The following is a 21,737-nucleotide window of genomic DNA, read 5'->3' as shown; positions in this document are numbered from 1 at the left end:
GTAAAATCAGTCTGTATATGCAGTAAAACATACTCTGCATTGTGTAAAAAGGATGTTTGATCCTTTCTTCTTTGCCCCTCCTCTTGTTGAAATGACCTCCGGATACAGACTGAACCTGTGGACACATGCACATGCTCAGTTTGGTGTGTATTGCTAGAGAGGTTTTTTTGTTTTTTTTCTTGGGAGGGTGCATATGATCAGCACAGGGCCAATCAGCACTGTCCAAATAGAGGGTCAGAGGTTTCACATCCTCCTAGATCAGAAAGAAAACACCTTCTACAAGTTTTAACCAGTGCTCTGCTGAAGTCACAAGACTGCTCTAACTGCTGATGAGAAAAGCTATTTAGCAATTTATATTTACTAAAATAATTGCACTTCCATGTTCTGTGTACTGTGGGAGACCAGATATAGTGAATGCAGGGTCCTGGGTTTAGTAACGCTTTAACTGTAGGCCTCTATGATCATGCCCAGATGGGTGATATGTGTTAGCGGGGCATGGCTCAGTGGTGTGGGGATGGAGCTAAAGCCTTCCTGTCATATTTAAAATTGAGTGGCTTTCCGTGTGCACTTCCACTTTTCCTTTGTATGTTCCTGACAGTCGGGCAAGATGAGCCCTGTGGAGCTGTTGAATCACTGGGTATCTGAGTTAGTGGAGCTTGGAGCGGCACTATATTTTCAATTAGGGTACTGTGTTAATTCGCCACAGAGTACTGTCCAGGTCCAGAGCCATGGCACATTCTCTATTGTGACTCAGTCTCTGAAGACACTAAAATGAGTGCACTGAGCACCAGGAACAACTACATTATTGGTACATTGAACACCATCATTAACCCTTTTTTCCTTTAGTTTCCACAAAAAAGGTTAACACTCTGGGTAATTAAATGCTGCATCACTAGTTGGGCTGTCATGGGCACACAATCCTCCCTCTGTTGCCGCTTCAGCATGAGGTAGCTGCTTTCCATGATTAATATTGAAATCGGCTGCACTCTACCCCCTCACCCAATCCGACAGATGAGGAACACCAGTGCTCAAACTATTGCCCCTGTACGCCATCCAGTAACATGTCTGTCAAAAAAGGTTGGCACCACAGGATCTTCCATACATATACTATATCAATTTATTGGCACATCAGGTTAAAATCTAACATAACAGACCTTCTAACGCATTTCAGCCAGAGTGGGAGAAGATAACCCAGAAAGTCTGAGTATTTGCAAGGGCTCCAGCGGATAAAAAGAGAACCTGGTGAGCATAGTGAAGGTCAGTGGTTGGGGGAATTGGCTTTCAAGAATACCTGTCACCTTGCACTGAATGATCAAAGTTACACACTTTTGAAGGAACAACCCCAGGCATCCAAAAAAAAATCACGATCAGTCACTGAATATTGAAGAGTGTTTATACTGCAATACACATTACCATGTTTATTATAGCTGGTTAGTCTTCTGTTGTGACTGACCACAGAGCATTTCTTAACCATATTTCCTTTTTTTTTTCGGTTTTTTTTTTTAATAATTTAGCCCAGTTCGGGACATCATTGTAACTAATGACCGATGGGGATATGACTGCATTTGTAAACATGGTGGTTTTTACACATGTAGTGATCGTTACAATCCTGGGCATCTGCTACCTCACAAATGGGAGAACTGCATGACCATTGACAAACGTTCCTGGGGATACAGGAGGAATGCTTTAATCTCTGAAATGCTGACCATTGAAGAGCTGGTACAGGTGGGTTCTCACAAACCTTCTGCAACTCTGTGGGGTCAGTTTACAAAGTCACAAGTTATATTACAAGTGTTGGTTATTTTGTCTCCTAATTTTCACATCACAAATAGTACACCAAGGTGGAATTATTATTTTCTACACATGAAACAAACATTTAATTATAGAAAGCTGTTACTTTTCATAAGTAGTTATTTATCACCAATTCAAGCAACTCATTTTTCTGCTTGACTCAATAGACGCCTCACAGAAATTTAGCCAGAAGATATTTTGGGTAGGAAACCTAATTGTCTTTTCCTACAAAAAACCCTCACTACTATATCGCACATGCTGTGAAGTTTGATCTGTAAATTAACAAGTAATGTACAGTTATAAAATACTGCGTGCATTAGGAGAACAGAGGCTTGTGTGTTACATAAAAGAACAATAAGACAAAGGGGTTGATTTACTACAGGCAGAAATACAGTGCACTTGCCCCAGAGCTTGGTAAATGAGGTAAAGCCTTACTTTGCAAAGAATACTCAATCACATGCAAGGCAAATTTTAAAAAATGGCATTTTTACTTGCAAGTGATTGGATGATCGAAATCAGTATCGCTTGCCCTCACATCTAGAGCAACTGCACTTGCAGTGTACAGACTATTTGTCTTTAGCATATCAACCCCAAAGTGTATCTATAGCAAAATATAAATTTTTAAGTTTTTGGATGGCACATGGAAGCGTTAGAATCCATGCCCACCTTCACCAGATACATGTTTGTCATGATGACTGCTGCCACCAGGGCAGAAAGTGATGGGAAGATTAAACATTTTTTTTTTTAACATCACCAGACATAGAATGAGGGGAAAACTTGGGATGCCTGTTCTAGTGACAGCTATCTCAAAAGGAAACTTCTCTTGTTTAAGAGATTTCATCTTATTTTCTGTCTCCAAGATAAAGAGGGTTTAAGATACACACTTTTATTTTAAAGGCACTTATAAATACACCGTTCAAAAAAATTTAAAGGAACACTTTTTAATCAGAGTATAGTATCAAGTCAATTAAACTCTTGGGCTATTGATTTGGTCAGTTAGTAGCAGAGGGGTATGTTAATAAGTTTCACCTGCTTTGGTGTTTAAATAAAATTAACAACAGGTGCACTAGATGGGCAACAATGAGACGACCCCCAAAACAGGAATGGTTTTTCAGGTGGACGCCACTGACACTTTTTTCCCTACTCATCTTTTCTGACTGTTTTTCACTAGTTTTGCATTTGGCTAGGGTCAGTGTCACTACTGGTAGCATAAGGCGATACCTGGACCCTACAGAGGTTGCACAGGCAGTCCAACTCCTCCAGGATAGCACATCAATATGTGCCATTGCCAGAAGGTTTGCTGTGTCTCCCAGCACAGTCTCAAGAGCATGGGAGAGATTACAGGAGACAGGCAGTTACTCTAGGAGAGCTGTACAGGGTCGTAGAAGGTCCTTAACCCATCAACAGGACTGTTATCTGCTCATTTTGCAAGGAGGAACAGGATGAGCACTGCCAGAGCCCTACAAAATGACCTCCAGCAGGCCACTGCTGTGAATGTCTCTGACCAAACAATCAGAAACAGACTTTATGAGGGTGGCCTGAGGGCCCAACGTCCTTTAGTGGGCCATGTGCTCATTGGCCTGCACCATAGAGCTTGATTGGCATTTGTAACAGACGTGAAAGGGTCTGGAGAAGCCGTGGTGAACGTTGTGCTGCCTGTAATATCGTTCAGCATGACCATTTTGGTGGTGGCTTAGTGATGGTCTGGGGAAGCTTATCCATGGAGGGACATACAAACCTCTACAGGCTAGACAATGGCACCTTGACTGCCATTAGGTATGGGGATGAAATCCTTGGACCCATTGTCAGACCCTATGTTGCTGCAGTGGGTCCTGGGTTCCTCCTGGTGCACAAATATGCCTGGCCTCATGTTGTGAGTATGCAGACAGTTCCTGGAGGATGAAGGAATTGATACCATTGAATGGCCCCCACTCTTGCCTGACCTAAATCCAATAGGACGCCTCTTGGATATCATGTTTCGGTCCATCCAACGCCACCAGGTTGCACCTCAGACTGTTCAGGAGCTCAGTGATGCCCTGGTCCAGGACACCATCCTTCGTCTCATTAGGAACATGCCCCTACATTGTCAGCCATGCATACAAGCACATGGGGGCCATACAAACTGCTGAGTACCATTTTGAGTTGCTGCAATGAAATTTCAGCGAAATGGACTAGCCTGCAGCATCATTTTTTTACTTTGATTTTTGGGTTGTGTTTGAATTCAGTCCTCTGTAAATTGATGTTTCATTTCCATCAAACGTTAGGACATCCTTACGTTCCTAACACATTACCCAGTCCATATCAGTATAGATATCCAGCATGATATTTTCCCCATTGAGATCTGCTAGGTGTTTTCAAAGTGTTCCTTTAATTTTTTTGAACAGTGTTTTTAATGTTTTCTAATGGCAACAGCAATTGAAGCCTTGAAATTACTTACTGACCCAGAGGAGTTTAGAATTTAATAACGCAATAATAAGGCACACACATTCACTTGAGGGTGAGTATGATAAGGCCAGGTAACCTATCGGGGATTACCCTGGAGCTAGCAAAAAAAAAAAAATTTTTTGCAAAAACAGGGAGAACAAAAGGGTAGATGGGAACTGAACCCAGCACTCCCTACACTACTAACAGTTTTTGTTCTTTTTCAGCTTTGGAAATGCTGGATTTGATAATATAACTTTTTGTGCTGGCATGTATGTGTCACTATGTAGTAGTATACTGGTGTTTAATAACTGTTTTTCTCACTTTCTAGGAGTTAGTTGAAACTGTATCTTGTGGTGGGAATATGCTGATGAACATTGGTCCTACGCATGATGGTCGAATCCCTGTAGTATTCGAGGAGCGCTTGATGCAGATGGGTAAATGGCTTGAAGTAAATGGAGAAGCTATTTACAGCACAAAGCCTTGGAAAGCACAAAATGATTCAGTGACTCCAGGAGTCTGGTGAGAATGAGAACACATTACATAAATCAGTACAACAAACCTCTTATATATTTGTTCTGTTAAGAGTGGTGCATGTCTTTGTGTGGTGTGGTTTTTTTTCCTTGTTTGTTTCCTAAATAGATTCTCTTTTCCCCATTGCTAAGAAACTGTATTGTGCAAACTGGATAAAAGTTTATCCACAGAACAGTTATATGCTTTATCCAATAACAATGCATGTATTTTTTTTTAATGGCTAAGCAGTAATATAGCTATTAAGGTGGTTAAGTTTAAACACATGCAGCATTCCTGACTTTTTCAGTTTATTGGGTTCTATTATATACAGCTTACTTTAATATATACAGTTAGGTCCGTATTTATTTGGACACATGCACAATTTTCATACTTTCGGCTCTGTATGCCACCAGAATAAATTAAAATGAAACAATCCAAATAAATTTGAAGTGCAGACTTTCAGCTTTAATTCAAGGAGTTGAACATAAATATCAAGTACAAATTTTAGGAACTGCAACCATTTTTATACACAGTCCCTCCATTTTCAGGGGCTCAAATGGAATTGGACAATGAATATAATCATAAATAAAATGTTCATTTTTAATATTTTGTTGAGAATCCTTTACTGGCAATGACTGCCTGAAGTCTGGAAACCATGGACATTACCAAAGACTGGGTTTCCTCCTTTCTCATGCTTTGCCAGGCTCGAACTGCAGCTGTCTTCAGTTGTTCTTTGTTTGTGGTTCTTTCTGCCTTTAGCTTTGCCTTCAGCAAGTGAAATGCATGCTCAATTGGGTTGAGATCAGGTGATTGACTTGACCATTTCAAAATATTCCACTTCTTTTCCTTCAAAAGCTCCGGGGTTGCTTTTGCAGTGTGTTTTGGATCATTGTCCATCTGTACTGTGAAGTGCCGTCTAAACAACTTTGCTGCATTTGGCTGAATCTGGGCTGACAGTATATCTCTAAACACTGCAGAATTCATCCCGCTGCTTCTGTCTTCTGTCACATCATCAATAAACACCAATGACCCAGTATCACTGAAAGCCATCCATGCCCATGCCATCACACTTCCTCCACCATGTTTTACAGATGTTGTGTGCTTTGGATCATGAGCTGTCCAAGCCTTCTCCACATTTTTTTCTTCCCATCATTCTGGTACCGATTAATCTTAGTTTCATCCGTCCAAAGAATGCTTTTCCAAAACTGGTCTGGCTTTTTTAGATTTTTTTTCGGCAAAGTCTAATCTGGCTTTTCTATTCTTCAGGCTTATGAATGGTTTGCACCTTGTGGTGGACCCTCGGTATTTGCTTTCGTGAAGTCTTCTCTTGATTGTAGACTTTGACAATGATATGCCCACCTCCTGGACAGTGTCCTTAACTTGTCTGGATGTTGTGAATGGGTTTTTCTTTAGAAAGGATCCTGCGATCCTACACCACTGTTGTCTTCTGTGAACATCCATGCTTTATGTTGCTGAGCTCACCAGTGTGTTCTTCTTTCCTCAGAATGTACAAAACTATTGATTTGGCCACTCCTAATGTTGCGGCTATCTCTCTGATGGATTTGTTTAGTATTTGAAGCCTTACAATGGCTTGTTTCACTTGCATCGACAGCTCCTTTGAACACATGATGTAGGTTCACAGCAATAGATTCCAAATGCAAATACCAAACTTAGACTCAACTCTAGACCTTTTACCTGCTTAATTCGTGAAGAAATAACAAAGGAGTAGCCCACACCTGGCCATGAAACAGCTTTTAATTTAATTCCAATTACTTTTGGTCCCTTGAAAAAGGGGGATGGCTATTTTTAAGAGCTGTAATTCCTAAACCCTTTCTCCAATTTGGATGTACATACCCTCAAATTAAACCTGAGAGTGTGCACTTTCAGCCCATATCCATTCTATAACTATAGCTTGAATATGTTTTGGTAAATACTAGTTCCATTCATGTCTATTGGGCCATAATGGTTTCACAGACACAGCTGTTGGCTCTAGTTTAACAGCCATGCTGGAGCGTGTCCATGAATGAATACTGTGTTCAGGGACACCCACACACACAGTTGTGTTTTGCTTTGGTGTCTAGTTAAGGTTACTTTGTGTTTAAAAGCTAAGAAGCATAGACCTCTGTGGTATATTAATGTGCTTTTACTAAACAAAATTCATTGAAACAATTACAAATTTAGGAATAAAATACAAAACTGGCAGATATACATAAAACACACAAAATGCTACCTACTTCCTAGCAAAATTATGTTCTGTGATTACAATAGTAAAAGTTACTTCTAGAGGCTTCACACTCTCCATAGGCAACTTAGACCCCAGGCTTGCTCTAAAACTGTTGCAGGAGATTGGGCTAAAAGCATCTTCAGGTTCTGGCAGATCTTCCTTGGTGTTGCGTCATCATAGAGTCCTCCGATGTTCAGTCATCATAGAGTCCTGCTTTTCAGCCTTTGTTGTTGGCTTTTATTTGGAAATTTTTACCATCCACATAGGGTGTTTTCTCCTTTCAGAATACTCTGTTTCAATGGGAGAATCCTTCCCCAATTTGACCTCCTAGATGGAACTGTTGTATCATACATGCCATAGGTCATGTGTGTCAGAAGGTCAAGCTATTAACCTTTGATTAACTTGACTTGTTGATTTCAGTTACATAATTTAAACGTGGAATAGAAGAGCCCAACATACAACAATGGTATCTAAGTTCACATTGATGTAGAAGACAGCTTGTATAATTGTTACCAAGGCATTTTTTGAGAAGTCCACTTAAACATTCAAAAGTAACCTGACTTCTGTTTCTATGACAAACAAACAGATCCTTTCATGTCTGAGAAACAAATCATAATAAATCAAAATAAACAAAAAACAAATCAAACAAAACAGACATATTTTTATATCAGATGCAACACAGGCTGCCAAATTGGGACCGGGGCAGTAGCTGCTGCATCCTAATAGACATGAATGAGACTACCTGTATGCAGATACTCAGAACACCTGTTCATCCCATGCAAAACTGGCCCTTTGCATGGCTGGCCAAATAGTTACATCCAATATGAATGAGGCCTAAAACAGAGCATTGCAATGCATGTAATTTGCATTGTGGTTTGCTGTAACAAGTCTTTTAGCACCTTCTACAGTTGTGTGTTAGGGTGCCATTCTATATAAATGGCACTGGACAAAGTGCCATGTGTTACTCTGTGTCAAAACAATAAACACACATTACCATAGTACATAGGTCCAAGGAGGCCTTTTGCTTGGTTTTGGGTTAGTTTTGTGGTGTGTGGGGTTTTTTTTTTTTTTTTTTTTTTTTTTTAAGTTCACGAGTTTTAAACTGTTTGTATTTTTATTTTTACTACCTGAATACAATCTATGACAAACAATTTCTAGAACACCATGGCTTAAGTTAATGAGATAGCACCACAGAAGCAACTTGCCTTGAGACACACTGGGGTAGATTTACTAAAACTGGTGCAGCTGTGTATGGTAGCCAATCAGCTTCTAACTTCAGCTTGTTCAATTAAGCTTTGACAATAAAGCCTGAAAGCTGCTTGGTTTCTATGCAGAGCTGCACCAGATTTTGCACTCTCCAGTTTTCGTAAATAACCCCAACTTTGTCTGATTGAAACTTTGGATAGAGGAATGTGTCCCATTTTCTGTTCACTCATCCACTAACCACTTATGTGTGTACATTTTCAGCTTGAGCTTTTGGGTTCTCTAAAAAAAAAAAAAAAAAAAAAAAAAATGTTTTCATGAAGGAAATAAACCAAGAGCCTTTGTGAAAAGGAGCCTGTTGCTCCACATGCCAGTCAGTAGTTCATATTTACCTGCTTTACATTACATTTTTGGTCCCTTTTTTATGGTATATAAAATTATATACAGCAATACTATTTCTGTCTGTCATTCTACCCTACATAGTTCAACATGGAAGGAGTGTAACTTGATTAAGGTGGTGTTAGTATGTTATAAGACATTGTTTATCAATGTGTATTTACCAAATTTTCAAGAGCTTGTTTTTTTTCCTTTGTTTTCAATTTCAAGTGTGAAAATGGAAGAAGTCGACTATGCTATAGCAATCAAATTTTTGATGAATAAAACCTTATATGTAGATAGGAAATATTTGTTTCCGGTTTCACACTCTACCTCACACATGTATACTGCATACTTTGACTGCTTGATAAAGAGATAACCTAGACCAGCGGTTCACATTCTGGGGACACCTCAGCATGTACAAGTGGGCAACTCAGATGCTGCATCCAGTATTGCTGATTGTTTGATTTTAGCAGTCTGTAAAGCCTATCCCCAAAGCCCACACTCCCACACCCAGGATTGTAGACTTACTGTGTAACTTGCAGTTAGAGAAAGCTTTCTTGCTAGAGAACAGTTTAAAATCCTATCATGATTTTCTGAGCAGTTAATTAGCAGGATTCCTTGCATGGAGCACGGACTGTGGAGGTAGTTTTAGTGAACTGATAGAGAAGCATAAAAACATTTTCTAGTTTACAATCCATTAATATAAATGTGTGTAGTAAGGCGCATAGGCTCAGTAAGAGTTGGCAGTGGTAAACTGTGCATGGGACTCCTAAGATCTGTTTGTTCTGCACTTTATTCAGTCAGGCAGCTGGCAAACAGTTTAAATGAAGGATGGGTTTTTACAGTAAGTCCATAGCATAAATAAAACAAAACATCTGCTTATCCAAGCTACTAACTAAACTCCGCTCAGTTCCTGACTACCAGGGGGCCCTCAACAGGTTCCTGACACAGGCAACACTTGTTCCTTTTTCAGTGTTTTGTTTGCACTCAGCCTTTTCACCTTGCATCAGGGTTCCACAGCAGATAGAGGGAGAGATACCTGAGCATCAGTCAGTGTACATATATAAAGGCTTCTGCAAATCTGAGACAAATAAATTTCGGCTACCTGGTAAGATGTGGATCCGCAAATGAGGGTTTCGGTATTCCACCCAAAGCTCTACAAAATCTCCAGGCATAAGATTTAGAGAATACAAAAAGGTTGTTTCAATCTATTCACTGTCTCTTCACTGTCTTTTGGGCTATAGCCACCTATAGAAGGATTGGGCACTAGCAACTAAAAAACTGTAGGGCAGCCCAGGATAACCCTTCCTACTACAACTGAATTTTAGATATTTGCTAGCGAATTAGGAGGATTGACTTCCTGTCTTCAGCTCTGCTGTGTAAAAAATGGAAGGTATACGTCACTTTAGTGTAAGTCTCGTGGCTTCCATCCTAGGAGTTTCTGTGTGGGGTGAATCCTCCCCTTCCTACAATGAGCAGTGTTTGGCCCTTCGCACTATTGGAGGTCAGTTTTCTTTTCTTTCTTGTTTCAGAGAGTTTTTTGGTTTCTCATTCCATGATCAAAACCCTTGTACAGGGAATCCCTGATGTAACTCACCCTTTGACTCTGTGGGATCTGAATTTGGCTCTTTTCATACTTCAGAAACTGCTATTTAAACCCATTAGATACCATCTTCTCTCTACTCCAACCCAGCAGTAAGTGTTCCTTGAAGCCATCTTCTCTTCTTCCCTGAATACAATCCTGCTGGGCTGTTCTTCACAAAAAAAATCATGTATATAATACACACAGAGAAAGGGCAGCTGGCTGACCCTCACCCTTGATGCAGTTTCAACTTGTGGCTGATTGGCATTTACTGTGTAACCATTGGGGCCCCTGTAGACCTTTTACAGTGTTTTGGTTCACAGTAGCCAGTGAAGTGAGTATTCTTTACATGGCATTATAGTAGTTAAATGGTTTGTTTTACAGTGTTTCATGCTCTTACTTTTTCTGTGCTGTCCATCCTTTTTACCTATTTTCCATTATAGTGGATCTTTAAGAGTGTATTAACAAATGTGGCACAAGTAGTTGTGTGTTATGTGGAGTATAAATGTGGACGCATTAAATTGTAGAGCAGTGATCTCTAGCAGTTTCATGCTTCAAAAGACTGTCATGGACAGCAGACACATGTCTTTAGTTTCCAACAATTCCTATAGCCTGTCACCATCTCTTATAGCATTTCTGTAGTCTCTGACCATCTCCTGTTGCCTGTCTGCAATCTCTGCCAGGTTTCTCTAGGATTACAATCTCTGATTTTTATGTGCAGCCCTTTGTCATGTCAGGAGCTGTACTTGAGGCCCCATATAAAGAGTAAATTGATAACCACTTTTATAATAGGGTAAATGAAAATATACATCATATTAATAGGAAATTGTGCCCAACAGGTATACATGCAAGCCTAAAGAACAAGCTGTGTTTGCTGTATTTTTGAAGTGGCCCACCAACCGGAATATTATACTAGGAGAACCCAAGGCTTCTGAACTAACAGAGGTTAGTAGCTTGTTTCAACAATGTATGTAATGTGGGTTTCACTTGTTTATTTTTTTTCTTCAGTGAAAACATTAGCTACAGTGCCTATAAAAAGTATTCAACCCCTTGGAATTTTTGGAGAGACCTCCTGCACTATAATGGATGTCCTACTACTAAGCAGCTCACACTTGCCTTAACCACAAGGTGGATGAAAAAACAACAAAAGTAAAATAGTGAAGCGCTAATATTGACTAAGGGACATGCATAATACAATGCTAATCAGTATTCACTATTCAGCTAGAGACCATAAAGACAATATTAACTGAACCACTACACACATGCATAACAAGTCCCCATAAAAGGGGAATACATGGTGACATATATTATTGATGTGCAAGTGCTCAAATAGAACAGTTCATGCTGTGTGAAAGTCCATAATATGTCGATTCCAAACTCGGTGGTCACTACATAGAACACAGCAAGCCACGTGGGGTGATCACAGTGCCACACGGTGTGCAGAAAGATCCATAAATGGCCAAATTGGCTCCTCACCTCCTTGCTTTAGACCCTTAGGGCCAAAACACTGTGTGGGTAACCCACGTGTACTCCAGATGACTCTCCTCAGGACTGGAACACTTAGGACCCCGCGCTTAGCACTTCTGGACCTTCTCCAGACTCAGGGATACTCAGATATGGGTGATCATAGCAGGATATTAATGAAAACAAAAAATGCTCCATAGTATTATCCTGCCTTTATTAATATAAAACAACCAAAGCCAATTGCCCACTCTCATTAAAAATGCATAAAAATGCCTTATTCCCATATCATGGGTTTGATGCTGATATGCAGCTCCACAATGGCGCCCATGGCGGAAACTGCGTCACCGCATCCCGGAAGTGCTGTCGGTGTGTACCGACGCGTTGTGTCACGATGCACGTGACTTCTTCAGGGTCCTAAAGTCACGTGGATCATGACGCAACGCGTTGGTAAGCACTGACAGCACTTCCAGGTTTAGCTTTGATTTGTTAGTGTGAAAGGAATGCAGCAAAATACAAAGAAACCTTTTAAGAAAGTTTGATTCTGACTAAAAGAATCCTGAGTGGAGGAAGAAAATGTGACAATGACCTCAAGCCTAAAGCCACAACTACAGTTACTGTACTTAAAACAACAATGTTTGTTCTGGAGATCTGGGGAATTGGTAGCTGGACTGTTTTGAATACTATCCACATGCATCCTGATAGAGCCTGAGCAGTTTTACAAAGAGGAATGGGGGAAAAAATGGAGTGTCCAGTGAAAGCTGATAGATTCCCATCAACACAGAATAAGGTTGTAATTACTACCAAAAGTGCATCTACTACAATCCCAATTCCTAAAAAGCTGTGACTCTGTGTAAAATCTACATAAAAACAGAATGCAGTGATTTGCAAATCTCATAGTCCTATATTTTATTCACGAGAACATAGAAAACCTGTTATTTTAAAATTTTTATATTTAAAATTGAGAGGATACCATTTTACATAAAAATAAGGTAATTTAGAAATTTCTGGCAGCAACATGTCACAAAAAAAGGTGGGACAGGGCCATGTTTATCACGGTGTAGCATTCCCTCTTCTTTTAACAACACTCTGTAAACATTTGGGAACTGAGGAGACCAGTTCATGGAAATTGAAAAGAGGATTGTTGTCCCATTCTTGTCTGATATAGGATTTTAACTGCTCACCAGTCCTGGGTCATCTTTGTTGTATTTCTCCTTTCAAGATGCACCAAAATATTTTAGATTGGTGAAAGGTCTGGACTGTAGGCAGGCCAGTTAATCACCTGGACTCTTCTACTACAAAGGCATGCTGTTGTCTTAGGTGTAATATATGGTTTAGCATTGTCCTGGTGAAATATCCACGGTCTTCCCTGAAAAGATGTTGTCTGGATAGGAGCATATGCTGCTCCAAGACTTGGATATATTTTTCAGCATTGATAATGTACTCTATCCATTCCATATGCACTGATGCACTCCCATTTCATCAGAGATGCAAGTTTTGAACTGAGTGCCTGAATAAAAGCCGAAAGGTCCCTCTCCTCTTTAGTATGGAGGACGTGGCACCCATGGTTGCAAAAAAGGAATGTCAAATTCTGAACAGTTTTCCACTGTGCAACAGATCATTTTAAATGATCTTTGGCCCAGAGAAGATGGTGCCATTTCTGGATCATGTTCAGATGTGTCTTCTTCTTTGCATGATAGAGCTTTACCTTGCATTTTTGGATGGCACCGAGAACTGTGTTCATAGACATTTGAGTCACAGAGATTTTTTAAAATATTCCTGAACCCATGTAGTAATGTCTATCACAGAATCATGCCTGTTTTTTTTAATGTAATGCCATATGAGGCCCCAAAGGTTGTGGGCATCCAATATTACATTTCACTCTTGTCCCAGACACACAGGGATTTCTCCAGGTTCTCAGGATCTTTTGATATTATATATTTAAAGTGTTTGCAATTTTATGTTGAGGAACATTATTCTGAAATTGATAAATAATGCAGCGCTGAAAATTCATAAAGTGACTGACGCATCAAGTGTGAGCGCTATATTGCGCTAAAGTGATAACAATATAAATCAAGTGTACCATCATGAGTTGACGTAATAAATAGTCACTTATAAAACCATCGTGACTTCTGTGTATAATTGCTGAAATTATGACATATAATCAATAAAATCTGGAAAAAACGTAACAGTCCAATTTTTCTGTGAAATCCGTGCACGTGACTTCCGTGATAAGGATCAGTAGTGTGATTGCACTCACCAGAAGCTCAATATTATTGCGCATGTGTATATAATATCCTCTGTGGTCATCTGGGTTCAGGCAAGGAATAGGAATCATCTGGCACACAGACAGCATACAAGGCATAACTCCAGACCTCACTCACAGGACCTTCTCAGTATACAGGAACAGCTCCCTAATACTTCTTCACCACCGGACAAAAATAGCTCAAAAGAGGATGTTTCCACCTTAAAAGGCTTGTATTATGGCCTTTAGGTGGTCTGGTTACTGTTTTCTTGCGGAAACTGCATCATTAAGTGATGAATGGTAGTTACTGGAGGTCACATTTTTTCTGTCAAAATTGAAGCTCCAGTCTGCAGCCAGAAGCCTATCTGAGGCTTGAAAAACCTTGGATAGGCGTTTAGCTGCAGACTGGAGCTTTAATTTTGACAGAAAACATGTGACCTCCAGTAACTACCAATCATCACTTAATGATGACAAAGATGTTATTTATTTGGTCATTTTGATTTTTTTCATGTGTTTCTGAGGTTTTTTGATGGACAAATTAGGATTGGTCTAGTAAACTGATGTACATTAAAATGTTTTTTTCTTTTCAGGTTTACTTGCTAGGGTATGAAAAACAACTTGAATGGGTAGCGCTTGGAAGGCAAGGAATGATTGTCATTTTACCCAGACTTGGACCTGCAACTCCTCCTTGGGGATGGGCTCTCAAGATATCCAAACTGAATGAAATTGTAGTAAAAGCCACATAGCTGTGGACACAGCTGGAAGAACTGTACATGTTTAAACCAGCTAAAATAAATGCACTCCACTTGTGCAGTTACAATTCAGGAATAAAAAAAGTTAAGATTTTATGATGCTGCATCGGGTCTTCTGATTTTTCCAAAGGAAGTGGGATTTACTTTTTCATAATGAAGAATTTGCCTTATGATCATGCTACTTAAGACTGTGGTTTTTTTTAATTTTCTTTTTTTAACCTGCACCTATTTGGCCGCTGTATTAGTTTTGTATGCAAAATTGTATAAATACCTGCTTGGTTTCTAATGAAAAATATCTGATTTAAAAAACAAATACTACTTTGTTAGCAAAATGAATAAAACGGACTTTAAAAAAAAAAAGGTATTTTATGTATTTACAATAAAGTAACCTTAAAATACTAACTGAATAATTGCAGTTTGTTTAAAAAAGCCAGCCATTGTATTACAGAACTGTTCCTTCTTTCTTCTGCATCCATTTGCTGGTCTAAATGACTCCATTTGACATTCTGCTTATGATTGACCTATGGCTGCTGTTCAGCTTCATTAGGAAGCTTATATAACATAACAAGCATGATCACAGGAACCTCTGATTGATATTTTTGTATGAAAAAAATTATCAGACATGACCTGTACAAGCCTAATTTTCATGAAAGGGATTGCTGATGGATAAATCTATTTCTGTCATAGTACCTTCTTATAGCTATATACTGCAATTGCAGGAAGTGGTAGTTTGGTGGACAAGTTAGTGTTCTATCTTTATTAATTGCCACCAAAATAGTTATATAAGATAACCTAGAACCAGTAAGTAAACATTTTCAAACTCTCATAGATCTCCATCTGAAGTTTAGTAAACATGTTTGTTAAACAAGATTTGTGTTTTTTACTGTAAATTTTTCCTGACGTTCATTAAGGGATACAGAATTCAATCTTCAAAAACAATTGGGTTATACTGATCTCTACACAATTTAAATACTGACAAAAAAAAAAAAAAGTTGGCCATCCAGGTATAGCCTCACCCACTCCCATCATGCTTCAGTTTTGTAGAAAAGCAGTGTTTAGGAATGGATCACAAAAATCTTGTTTTCCTTCTTGTTCATTAACCACATCCCTGCCACCCTATAGCAGATATACTGTGGCAGGGGTGTGCAAAATCAGGTATATATATATGTGATTTTGCATTTCCGGGTAGGGGGGCACGCGTGCCCTACCTGCGGTGGCGACTGTCAATCACCAGGTCCCAACCGGTGATTACCTGCTGGTGCCCGGTGATTACCAAGGATCTCCGATGGGGAGGAGGGCTGCTTTGTTTACTAACAGTCCTCCTCCCAGTCGGCTCAGGCACACTGCTCTGGATGGCTGTGCACAGCATGACCGCGCAATTGTCAGTTACAAAACGCAGTGCCATAACGAAAAAAATGGCTTGGTCAGGATTGGGGGTAAATCCTCAGGAGGGCAAGTGGTTAAGTGAAACAGAATTCAGTATTCAGAGATTTTTTTTTTTGCCATCAAAAAGCAGTCCAGCTGAGGAGTGGGCAACCATAACAGCTCAATAACAGGTCCATATAAAAAAAAGAAAACCATAAAGCAGAGGTAGCCTGCAGCTAAAAGAGCTGCCTGAGGGACCTTGTTCCTGAAACTTACATCAGTTGAGGCCTGAACATCCACCTGGTAAAACTTAGAGAAAGTGTGGACCAGATAGCCACGATGTATGAAAGTATGAGAAAATCACTTGATGCCTAAAAGCTCAAGAAACACAGATTTAGGAGAGTGCAGCTCACACACACTCAAAGGTGATAGCTACAAGGAATGAAACATTGTGAGTGAGAGTGGACAGAGGAAAATCCCTGATAAGTCCAAATGGTGGTTTTTGAACAGTCAACAGAACAAGGTTAAATAACCAAGGAACCACAGGAAGCTATACAGAAAGAACAACATGAGACACCTTGCACAAAAATCCTGACCAATGAATGGGGGACTAGCAATCTTTTGTATGTGAACAGCAGACACCGCTTTAATGTGGAGTTCTGCCCAGGGTAGAATACTTTGTACCTCTCTTGCCACAGCCATATTTCTGGATTCTGCTTGATGGTTAAGCTACTCCACAGCTGTGGCATTGTTGGACTGAAACCTGATTAGATGGCCCTTTAGACAGAGTGCCCAGCATTGCAGGGACAACAAAATGGCTCAGCTCTGGAATATTAATTGGCAGATGAGATTTGCTGTGACTTTATCCAACTAAACCCTGATCTGACAAAATTGTTCAGAGATCTGGAATGTTGATTGGGATACAAGACTTCACTGGCAACCACATACCCTTAGCTGACAGGGTGTCCAAAACTCTTCACCCAGCCCTTCACAGGCTGACATCCATTGTTAGAATCTTCCAAGACAACGGCAGTAAGGATTTTGCTGAGTACACAGCTAGATGCCTGAGCCACCAGACCAGAGATAAGCTTGCTTCAGTGTCAGGCAAATCGATTTGTTCAGAGACTGAATCAATTTGTCCCACGATGACAGAATGTTTTGTTGTAGGGATCTGAAGTGGAACTAGGCAAATGGAACTGCCTTGAACGAGGCTACTATAAAACTAATAACTCTTGTGCATAATTACCAATTTGGATGGCTCCTGGACTGTAGAATCTAAGAGCGGAGAGTAAGTATTTCTTGAGGAAGAAAAACTCACACTGGAGCTTTGTCTAAGACAAGACCCAAATATTCAAAGCGATGTCTGTTCCAGTGCAGATTTCTGAAGGTTCAGGACCCAACCAAACCTTTTTAAGGTCTCGACTGTCTGCACTACATTGTTGGTCAGTATTTGGATTGACTATTCCCTTCAATAGAGGACATCTAGGTATTCCACAATGGGAACACCCTGGTAGCATAGTAACACTAGGACAGGGGCCAGAACATAGGCCAACAGATATCCCCACACTTTGGAAAGTGGGGGTGTCCCTTCATGCTAAAGAGTCTTCAGATTTAGAGGCCAAAAAGTTTTGATTGAATTGGGCTTTAGCAAAAGTGCTCAGTGAATGATTGTTTTATATTTAAGAGGCATTGTTATAGGTAAGAGGCATCTATAAAAACTTAGAATTTGAGGTTACTTGAATTAAAGTATATCTAAAGACAACACTTTCCTTTTGAATAGATTAGGGAAATTTCCCTTTTACTTTCTGTCATGTAGACATAACAGGAATTGGGAGGATAGCTTACAGGTGTAGAGAAATTCCCTTCTTAGATAGTTGTCAGGAAAACAAGTGTCACTGTAGGAAGGTTTCCAATCTATTCCTTTTCCAGTAGCAACCCAAACTTTGGATTTACCCTTACTTTTACTCACTGTGACATTGGTGATCAGGACAACTAGAGAGGGTTAATCTCTGTAAGGGGAACACAGACATCAATAAAAACCTGGAACATATAGATATGAGTTGCTGGATTTGAATTATCAGAAGACTGGTTAGAATTTAATAGGGCACAATGGTTTTGATGAGGGCACTGTTGACAAAAATGTGGGGTTCCTCAAAGGGGTAGGGGGGGCCCTGCAGGTTTGAAGATGTGCTTGTATAAAGTCTTATGAGAGCATCAACAGTCTGGAGAGTCCAGAAACATTTAATATTAGTACTGTTCATAAATAATAAAATAGCAGATCTAGGGGGCTAAAAGGTCTCCCTCGGGGCTACAAAACTGATATGAACAGATACTGTATGAATGGCTGTATTTGTTCATTTAAATCTGGGATCTTTTAGCTTCAATATAATTGTATAAACATCTACATACAAGTATCACAAAAAATTCAGAAAAGCTTATATAAACTCATGTATAAATATAAAAATAATGACATTTAATAAATCAGAAGAGAGCAGTCAACTGTAACTAATAATACTGATAAAAAGTGATTATTGTTTGATCACTTGAGCTCCAGAAGGTTTTACCCCCTTCATGGCCAGAGCATTTTTTGCTATTAGGCAGTACGCTACTTTAACTGGTAATTGTGTGGTCATGTAACACTGTACACAAATTACATTTTTATCTTTTTTTTTTACATGAATAGAGCTTTCTTTTGGTGGTATTTGATCACCACTGGGTTTTTATTTTTTGTGATATAAATGAAAAAAAACTGAAAATTTAGAAAAAAAAATATACAGAAACAATACTTGTGTTATAAAATATATTCAATAAAATATTAAAAAAATCCATTTTTTCATAAACTTAGGCCAAAATGTATTCTGCTACATGTCTTTGGTAAAAGAAATGCCAATAAGTGTACAATGTGCACAATTATTAGGGAAGTTGTATGTTTGAGGATTAGTTGAATTATTGAACAACTGCAGTATTCTCTGTCAATCCAAAATGTTAATAAACCTCAATCCTGAAGGGGGCCATTGTCATTGTACTTTCAACTTTAAGGCCTTTACTGGCTAGGCATGCAGTGGAGTACTTTGATGCATGCGATGGAGCATTTTCCTGCATAAATATCATGGTCTTCTTGAAAAATGCAGGCTTTTTCCTGTACCACTTCTTGAAGAAAATGTCTTTTAAAAACTAGCAGTAGGTTTGGGAGTTGATTCTGAGTCCATCTTCAACCCAAAAAGGTCCACCTAGCTCAGCTTTAACCATTTCAATACCGGGCAATTTTACACCTTCCTGCCCAGGCCATTTTTCATGTTTCAGCGCTCTCACACTTTGAATGACAATTGCACGGTCATACAACATTGTACCCAAACTAAAATTTTATCATTTTCTTCACACAACTAGAGCTTTCTTTTGGTGGTATTTAATCACCACTGGGGTTTTTATTTTTTGCTAAATTAACAAAAAAAGACCAAAAATTTTGAAAAAAAAACACGTTTTTCTTTGTTTCTGTTATAAAAGTTTACAAATAAATAATTGTTCTTCATAAATTTAGGCCAAGATGTGTTCTGCTACATGTCTTTGGTGAAAATAACCCAAATTAGGATGTATTATTTAGTTTGTAGGAAAGTTATAGAGTTCACAAACTATGGTATAGATCTGAATATTGATCAATCCTGAAGTACTGACAGCCAATCTAATTTCTTGAGGCTAGAGCCGGAGGAGAGGCGCTGTGTATCGGTGAGTGGTGTCTTCTGTCAGGACAGCCTAAGCCATGAGCTGGCCTAGCTCACGTACATACAGTGTGGCCGGCTCATGGCTGAGGCTGTCCTGACAGAAGACACCACTCACCGATACACAGCGCCTCTCCTCCGGCTCTAGCTCCTTCCAGCCTCTCAGAACCGAATACTCAGGAGGGATTTAATTCCTGTGTCTCCTGCGAGGAGCTTCTTCAACCTTTACAGCCCCGAGTGATTCCTGTGTCAGCTCCTGAGAGGGGGAACTATATCTTGGTAGAGATTTCTCTGACCTGCTGGACCACATCTCCACCACACGAGGGCGCTTGATCTTCATTCTTTCCAGCTATTCCCGTGATCAGACCAGAAAGGAGAGGGGAATCTTCAGGATATTTATTCACATGCGTATTACCTATACGCTTCTGGTTAGTGTGCATTCCTATCATTTGCACCGGGAATCAACGAGCACCTTTTATTGGACTGTGTCTCATCATTACCATTCATGATATATTAATAGCGCTGCATTTTTCGTATATATACATTGTATACAACTGTCATGTGACCTGCTGTGATTGGTCACAGCAGGTCACATGGTACCAGCAACGGGGGCCAGTACTCAGATCTGTCACCGGCCGTGTCCGAGGTACACAGCTGGTGACAGATTGCGTCGATGCGCGGCTCTGCAACTGCGCGAACTGCGCATGTGCGGGAGCACGCAAAATGGCGTGCTCCCGGAAAGCTAAAGCGCTTTTGCGGCCGCCAAACAGCCATTGGCCGGGCGGCTAATGGTTAATAATACCAGCTCATACCAGTACCCCACCTCCACCTTGCTGGCATCTAAGTCGAAGTAGAGCTCTGTGCCCATTACTGATCCAGCCACAGGCCCATCCATCTGATCCATCAAGAGTCACTTATCTCATCAGTCCATAAAACTTTTTAAAAATCTGTCTTCAGATATTTCTTGGCCCAGTCTTGACATTTCAACTTATGTGTATTGTTCAGTGGTGGTCGGGTTTCAGCCTTTCTTACTTTGGCCACCTCTCTGAGCACTGAACACCTTGTACTTTTGGGCACTCCAGGTAGGTTGCACTTCTGGACAGTGCTGGAGGATAATGGGTTCCTGGTAGCTTCATGTTTGATTCTTTGCAAATCTTTGGCAGTTAAATTGCATCTTTTTTTCTCAACACGTTTCTTGCTACCCTGTTGACTATTTGCAACAAAATGTTTGATGGTTCTGTGATCACGCCCCAATATCTTAGCAATTTCAATAGTGCTGCATCCATCTGAAAGACTTTTTACAATTGTTTGCTTTTCAAAGTCAGTTAAATCTCTTTTTTGGCCTATTTTGCATGAGGAAAAGAAGCTCCCTAATAATTTTTCACACCTTGATATAGGGTGTTGATCTCCTTAGGCCACACCCTCCCTCATTACACAAATACACATCACCTAATATGCTTAAATCCAATAAGCATTCAAGTTTATACAGCTTGGAATTGGACAATAGGCATAGAACATGATCATTTGGTCAAAATACTCACTTGCCTAATAATTGAGCACACGGTGTATGTTAAGTGGTTGGTGCAAAAGTTATAGGGGTTGAGATACTAAAACTGTGCAAAATCTGGTGCAGGTCTGCTTAGAAACCAATGAGCTTGCAGGTTTGATTGCTAAAGCTTAAATAAACAAGCTGAAGCTAGAGGCTGATTGGCTACCCTACCATGCACAGGCGCCTCCTGTCTGCAGACCTATCTCCGTGCACCAGCTGTGCTTCTGAGTGGACCACCAACCAGCACTCCCACAGGCGACCTGTGCAACTTTGGGCCAGACTCCCGCTGTCCCACTCTCAGGGTAGTCTGGAACTTAGTCGCAAGGGAAGCCTTCTCTCCATTGGCCTCCATCACCATGTACGTGATAGTATCATCCAGCCAGTATATCCGAGGCCGAGAGAGGCGCTTCCGCACTAGAGGCCCTGTGCCAACAGATGACAGCACTTACCCAAGCAGTGAAGGATCTACAGCAAGGACACTTCCAGCTAGAAGGGCATCTTCACTCCCTCTCTACTTCCACGGACCAGGATCCCTTC

General features: G+C 40.1%; 1 protein-coding gene across 1 annotated transcript in view; it reads left to right on the top strand.

The window, feature by feature from the left end:
* The window catches only part of FUCA2 (alpha-L-fucosidase 2), a 33,915-nt gene extending 18,943 nt beyond the window's left edge, over positions 1–14,972 (top strand). The window contains exons 4-7 of the mRNA XM_089668640.1: positions 1,515–1,725; positions 4,544–4,734; positions 10,952–11,057; positions 14,409–14,972. Coding sequence (XP_089524766.1) covers positions 1,515–1,725; positions 4,544–4,734; positions 10,952–11,057; positions 14,409–14,564 — 664 coding nt within the window. The 3' untranslated portion in view covers positions 14,565–14,972. The remainder of the gene's footprint in view (positions 1–1,514; positions 1,726–4,543; positions 4,735–10,951; positions 11,058–14,408) is intronic.
* The last annotated feature ends 6,765 nt before the right edge of the window (positions 14,973–21,737 follow it).

This window comes from Staurois parvus, unplaced genomic scaffold (genome assembly GCF_062004578.1).
Source record: "Staurois parvus isolate SC_StPar_1 unplaced genomic scaffold, SC_StPar_1.0 ptg000059l, whole genome shotgun sequence".
NCBI lineage: Eukaryota > Metazoa > Chordata > Amphibia > Anura > Ranidae > Staurois > Staurois parvus.
The sequence above is the reverse complement of the archived record's forward strand: the minus strand, read 5'-3'. Positions and strand labels throughout refer to the sequence as shown.